The sequence below is a fragment of the Penaeus japonicus genome, unplaced genomic scaffold (genome assembly GCF_977035675.1).
Source record: "Penaeus japonicus unplaced genomic scaffold, GWHDUDI00000001_assembly GWHDUDI00000040, whole genome shotgun sequence".
Taxonomy (NCBI): domain Eukaryota; kingdom Metazoa; phylum Arthropoda; class Malacostraca; order Decapoda; family Penaeidae; genus Penaeus; species Penaeus japonicus.
Window position 1 is genome coordinate 12024009 of NW_028234442.1, and position 7500 is coordinate 12031508.

Below are 7500 nucleotides of genomic sequence, written 5' to 3' on the forward strand. Positions count from 1 at the left end.
CACATACACATACACATACACATACACTTACATACTTACATGTTTACATGTTTACATACTTATATACTTATATACTTACATACATGCATACATACATGCAATAATACATAACATACATTACATACATACATAACATACATACATACATACATACATACATACATACATACATCTCATATACATTGTATCACAATTATATACAGTGGAAGAGCATGTGGTTTCTAAAGCCATGGTCACACTAGCACCCAATACAGGCAAATGTTCCAGAGATAGAAAACAGTCCCCACAACTACATTACTGCAATATTTTCTGGTAACACTCAAAGCTCTTGGTTCTTCAGTGCTGCAACCAGGACATGATATTAAAGTAAGGTAATAAGAAATCAGCTAATAATTGTTAAAGTAATGCTAAGGTAATTTGTGATAGATCTGATTCCAAACATTGAAGAGTGTGTCGTGTGACATTATTTTCTCAAAAAGAGAATATCACCTGAAAAAAACAAATGTACCCATTGTAATGTCTTGTCAACTTGTTTTGCTGAAAAAAAAATTGTTGCAAATAATATGTCATATATGGGAAGAAAGTTGTATTTGCAATGCTGATTTACCAAGAATCATCTCCAGTTATTTGGTTGTAAGTTCTCATAACAGTTACATATAATAAGCACTAGTATGATCACGGTTAAATAACTCCTTGAGAAATAAACAGTATGTCAATTAAAGGAATCTGAGCCTCGCACTTCCTTCTGCTTGTCACAGCGGCCTCTCATCTCTCCACTCTCATCTACAGGCTACCAAGGCGTTCCTCCTGGCATGGACCCCAATGTTGTGTCGTGGTTCCGTGCCGTAGACCAGGACAACTCGGGTCAAATTAATGCTCACGAATTGGGTCAGGCACTGCAGAATGGCAGCTGGTCAAAGTTCTCAGATGAGTCCTGCAAGATGATGATAAGTAAGATCACATGATTTTATTATATTTTTTGAAAATCATCAGCTGTGCTTATTGAGGGTTTTTTTTTTGTGGTGTGATTCTGTCTAATACTATTGTTTTTTCAAATATCCTTGATATCTAAAAGAAACTCTGTCTTTTAATCCCTTCTCATATTTTACTTGCAGATCTATTTGACCATGACCATACTGGCAGTATCAACCTCCAGGAGTTTGGGCAGTTGTTCAATTTCATCAACCAGTGGATTGAGGCTTACCGTCGCTTTGACAAGGACAACTCAGGAACAATCAATGAGACTGAACTAATGTCAGGTATTTCAATTTAAATCTTGGTTCGTCTTCTATAATGAAAATATTATTGGAAGATTTCCCTCCAACTATGAGTTAGAAAAAAAAAAATATATTGATGTTCCCTTCATATGATTTGTTAGTTCATATTGCAAAACTGCAGAATGCAAGGTGATTGTTTGATTTATTTGCAGTCAGTATTTCTATTAAGTTTTAAGGATATTTAAGTGGTTTTGTTAGTACTAGGCATGTAATTATGTTATCTTATCATTGTTTAACATCAAATATTGGACAAAACATATATTCTTCTGAAAGCAGTTCATTATGAGATAAAAGTTTGCAGGTTTTTCCAAAATCAACGATTATGAAAATAATTCTGTTCTGGGGGACTTTTTTTTTTTTTTTTTTTTTTTTTTTTTTTTTTTTTTTTTTTTTTTTTCAAAAAAAAAAAAAATCTTACTTATTTGAAGGGCAATATGCCTCTGACATTGATTTTTCTCAAGATTGAAACTCTGAAGCTCACGGAAATAATCAAAAGTTGAAGGCAAAAAGATAATTGCTCTTTTTGCCTATTTTTTAACATTTCTAGGCCATAATTTCTGAACTGATACTTTGTTTCTATAATGAGGAATGGATTAGACATAGCTTTAGTTCCTCCTTAAGCCAGTTTTCTATATATTTTGGAAAATTCTTATTATTATAGGATGAGGACTATTTTATAGTCAAAATACACATGTGGGAAACAAGTTCAAAAATTAGTACGTATATTTTAGACAGTATTCTAGGAGTATTTTAGCAAGCTTAGGAGAGTCAGCATATATAGTAGGACACCTAAATTTAACACTAGGAAGACTATTTGCAAATACTGCATGTTTTTATTGTATCATTTTTTCAAGATGACTATAGACTGAAATATATCTAAAACTATATGATAATAGTATCAGATAATGTCAGATATTGTAATCTAAATAAATATGCCTTAATATCATAAAGTATATAAAAAATCACGATTTCTAAAGGTAATGTTAGTGGGTCAAAGGCCCTTAGAAATTTGAGTGCAGGACTATCCATCTTACAGGAGGTTTAGGAAGGATAACTCTTGTCAAGAATGCTAATGACTCAATTTGACAAAAAAAAAAAAAGAAAAGAAAGAAAGAAAGAAGAAAAAATAAATTACCTAACATACTATTTACATACATGTTTTCTCTGGATGTCTTGCAGCCTTGCAGCAGATGGGCTACAACCTCAGCCCTCAGTTTGTTGGCTACTTGGTGTCGAAGTTTGCTCCCAGGACTCGTCAGGTGACACTGGACAACTTCATTGTTTCCAACATTCAGATTCAGAGGCTGACCAGTGCCTTCAGGAAGCATGACACTCAGATGAAGGGTGTCATTACCATCAACTATGAGGACTTCATGACCTTGGCTTTTGCTAATGTTGTTTAAAGAGCTACCATCTGCAGTCTTGTTTGTATAGTGATTATGAACAAAGTCTGTTTGTCTTCTATTAACTTGGTAAATTATCTCTGATTGCATTTCTTGAGTAGCCAGTTGTAGTTTTAAGGATCTGTTGTTTTCATTTCAAAGTTTTAACAGAGACAAAATAATTGCAGACCAGCAGTAACTGAAATAAAAAAGTATAATTTTCTTGCATTTGCTATATGATTTCTTTTTATTCAACAGTTTTCTACAAATGTACTTAAGCAGCTCCCCTAATACACTACGTTTATAAATTGGTTACCAAATCCGCCCAAAATATATAATGTTTTATAGTGTTAATTATACAATGTTAACTTTCACTTCATGTTGGTTCTCTCTCTTCATTTTTCTTTTTTGATTACTTTATTTGCTTTGAATAGGAAATACTAGTTATGCATAATCTTGTGGTGCTAAGAAGAAAGTACAGACCTGCTAGGTGCCCATCCTTTTGAACCTACAATCTGAACCTCCAAAAGGATGATGCAAACTATACTAGTAACTTCTTTTCCTTTGTTTTTTTTTTTTGTTCTTCCTTTATTTTTCTTTTTATGAAAGCAGTTTAGTCTCATAGTAGCTCTAACCAAGAAAACTGTCTAGTTCTGTATGGTTTATTATATGAAGTCTTAGCTTCATGTGACACCATCTTCATGGCTGCCCTTGATTTAGGTTTAAGCATCTCTGGTGAGGCTGGGGGTTCTATAATTAACCTTACTGAATTTGGAGTCTTGCCAAAAGTCACAAGTTCTACAGTTCTTTAAAGTATGCATGATTTGTTTTTGTCTAGTCTTTCTCAGTGGAGGAAGAGCTCTTCAGCAGTTTTGATGTGCTACTTGCCTTACTGTAGTATTATGTGATGGTATTTTGTAAAACGGTTGCCTTTTATTGTATGTAGATGGGTCTTATGTGAAGGATTGATTTGCTGTTTACAGTTGTTAAGAAATCAAGTGCAGATCAGCTGATTGGAGTTCATTCATGTGCTCTTCCTGTATAACTTGCCTTTGTAATACCTCAAATCTGTATGTTAGATCATTCTTTAAAATGGTATGCTTTTCCAAGGTACTGATGACTGCAAAAGTTGTGAGATGTGAAAAAGATGCAGTACTTGGTTATCCTAACTTTTGAGGAGGAACAAAGAGAAACACATTAATCACCGACAATGGTTGTCCTATATATTTAACGGATTGAAAATTTGTAGTGAAGAAATAAGGTATGGCAACGGCCTCATGCATGATTTTTTGTGTAGTGGATTCCTTCTTGTAAAATAGCTTTAATACACTGTTTATTATTATATTAAACAAATGTATGAATAAAGCTTTATATATTTAAAAATGTGCTCTTATCAACCATTAAGTTCTAACTTGGTCACACACGCACACACACACACACACACATATATACACACATATATACACACATATTTACACACATATATACACACATATATACACACATATATACACACATATATACACACATATATACACACATATATACACACATATACACACATATATACACACATATACACACATATACACACATATACACACATATATACACACATATATACACACATATATACACACATATATACACATATATACACACATATATACACATATATACACACATATATACACACATATATACACACATATATACACACATATATACACACATATATACACACATATATACACACATATATACACACATATATACACACATATACACACATATATACACACAAATATACACACATATACACATATATATACACATATATATACATATATACACACATATATGCACACATATATACACACATATAATCACATATACACACACATATACACACATATATACACACATATATACACACATATATACACACATATATACACACATATACACACATATATACACACATATATACACACATATATACACACATATATACACACATATATACACACATATATACACACATATATACACACATATATACACACCTACACACACACATACACACCTACACACACACATATACACACCTACACACACACACACACACACACACACACACACACACACACACACACACACACACACACACACACACACACACACACACACACACACACACACACACACACACACACACACACACACACACACACACACACACACACACACACACACACACACACACACACACACAATTTGTTTGAATTCCAGTCATAGGAGTGCCACAATCATAAAATCAGACATTTTAAAAAGTATCAAAGAATTGTACACCTAGCTTATTGGTGACACAGACTGTAGCAATGACTACAGCAAGAGATTTCTTTTAACATCCTTGATGTTTGTAGCATTTATATACCATCCTTTCAGAAGTCAATATGACAAAGGATGTAAGTAACCTCTCTATTATGATATATTCCAAAAGAGCTTCAGGTTAATTAATCCAAATGTAAAGGCTGCTAAAGATTACTTGAGTGCCTGTTGTTAACACATTGGGGCAAGGAAACGAGGAAGCTTAGCAGAAGATCAAGATAGTTGATAGTTGATCTGTGATGAACTGGCATTATCATAGATGGAGAAAGCCAAGTAGGGCTATTTCTAACAATTATCTGTGATAGTAAGCGATGCCAGCAGCAATTTTTTTTTTTTTTTTTTTTCAGATCAAAGAGTATTTGCCTATTTTAAATACACTGAAATGTGTATCATAGGAAATCTTATTAGCTTCCACTGGGACCTAATATTTTAAACTATATATTTTGAAATGCTTATACAATCCATTGGAAATGTCTTGAAAGATTTTTACTGTGTGACTTTACCACAAATTGAGTTGGAATGTGGGCACTGCCTTCTCAGCTAGGAAAAGCAATAGGTGTTTAGGGTGGAAAATGGTCAGCACATGATAGCAGAGTGATATCCAAATATATGACACATTGCAGATGGGTGTCATGACATACATGATGCAGAAGTTTACTGCCATGACGGTGGGCTTTGTGACGTACCTGAAGATAGTTGGCATGCCATATTTGATGTTGGAGAAACATGGATCACTGTTTCTTTATTATACTATGAATAATAACTCTATTTACTGATTGATGATAATTGTAATTATGATTACTATAATTGCCATGATGCTAAGCAAAATGGGTTGAATTTGAAATCCAAAACCTAAATGGCACCACTTTCTTCTATCACTAACTAGAGAGAGATATTTGAATGGCACCCATCCATGGTCTCTAGCAAGCACTATCTTCAGAGAACAATGACACACAGCAAGATGCTAACCTCTTGCTTTTTTCCCTCTTAGTCAACTTCAACATTGATAGAGCCTGTCATATGGCACATATAAGTCTCACAATACAGTAGAACACAAAATAATGACCAACACAAAAATGGCTCTAGTTTTACAATAAATAAATGGAAGAGTGTGGGAAAGGTTGCAATATGTTGCTGCCTCACTCTGAAATAAAACCCATCTGGGTTGCCGCGTAGGTGCCAATAGTGTCCTTCCTGAGTGAGCAAATCTATCCCCATCTACAATGGGTTAATGTGTTAAATGTTGTGTTATACTGTGAATTTCCATTGAATTTCATTGCAGTTTCAAAATATTCTAAGGCAAATTTCCAAAAAGACATTTTTTCTGAGAGAAAATAAATTGAAACTGGTGATGGACTTCTATCAGTCAGTTGTTAAGAAGGAATATTTCTGCCTAATAAGCATGTCATCTGAAATCTACTCCTTTAACCACTTCAACCCATTTTGTGCAAAAGGTCACATATTGCATTTCTGTGGCTAGCACTTGAGAATGTGCAGAAAATGCAATGCGGATGACACACATGGCAGATTAGGTTTAATTTAAGGGTAATTTTTAAAGCCTTGAATTTTCTCCAAAGGGACATAGTTCCCTTCTATGAAAATTTACAGAGGTTTAGGATTTTAGAAAGGCTTCTTAAGAGTGCCCTTTACATTAACCTGTTTTTAAAGATTTTACAAAAGTGGTTTACCTTGCAGTACCTAAAAAAGCACTTGCTGAGATACTGAATTCCTAATCATTTATATATTTATATATGTAGTCTTGGTTAAAGAAACCATTGTATAAAAGTTTTTCTTGTTTATCTAAAGATAGTCTGTGATTTATTTATAATCTGCTGTAAGATTAGTTGGAGAATATCAGTTAGCTGACAAGAGTAATTTTATTTTACAATTCCATCTTGGTTACTTCCATTACATAATACAAAATATTACATTGTGTGAGCGAGCTTGTATTTTTCAGCATCAGTCTGATATGAAATTATGAATGGAACACGATACTGACTGGACCTTTTTTATGTCCAACCTCTTTCACCTCTTAAGAAATGACTGATCTAAAAATCAACTGATTTATTATGCAACAGGTATATTCTCCTCTCCAGCCCAGTGGTGGTGGGTAATACTCCCGGGCGATGGGTGTTTGCTAGCACAATGTTCACAAAATCTTACAGGATGCTGACCTTGGCACTTCTCTCAGTCTTGTAGCTGGTCCCATCATGTGTTGCTCCTTCCACGCTCTACAGTCTGTCATCAAGATCCTGTCTATGAGTTTCAATGTGGCTGTAACCCATTTTAAAATGAGATGTTCTCCCTTACCAAGAATCCTTTAATGTGGAGAGCACGGTGGTCAGTTGGTAGTTATTGCTAATGGAGATGCAATGAAGCAAGCTGAAAGCAGCAACATGTCATTCCTCATTGGCTAGGGTTCTTGTGATGACAACAGCCTCTGCCTGGAG

The 7500-nt window shown here is 34.1% G+C and overlaps 1 protein-coding gene across 2 annotated transcripts in view; it reads left to right on the forward strand.

The window, feature by feature from the left end:
• LOC122243367 (sorcin) overlaps positions 1 to 4042 on the forward strand; it is a 9166-nt gene extending 5124 nt beyond the window's left edge. For both annotated transcript variants that reach the window (XM_086534180.1, XM_086534179.1), the window contains exons 4-6: positions 790 to 951; positions 1116 to 1259; positions 2457 to 4042. In XM_086534180.1, coding sequence (XP_086390306.1) covers positions 790 to 951; positions 1116 to 1259; positions 2457 to 2680 — 530 coding nt within the window. In that variant the 3' untranslated portion in view covers positions 2681 to 4042. The remainder of the gene's footprint in view (positions 1 to 789; positions 952 to 1115; positions 1260 to 2456) is intronic.
• Positions 4043 to 7500: the final 3458 nt, after the last annotated feature.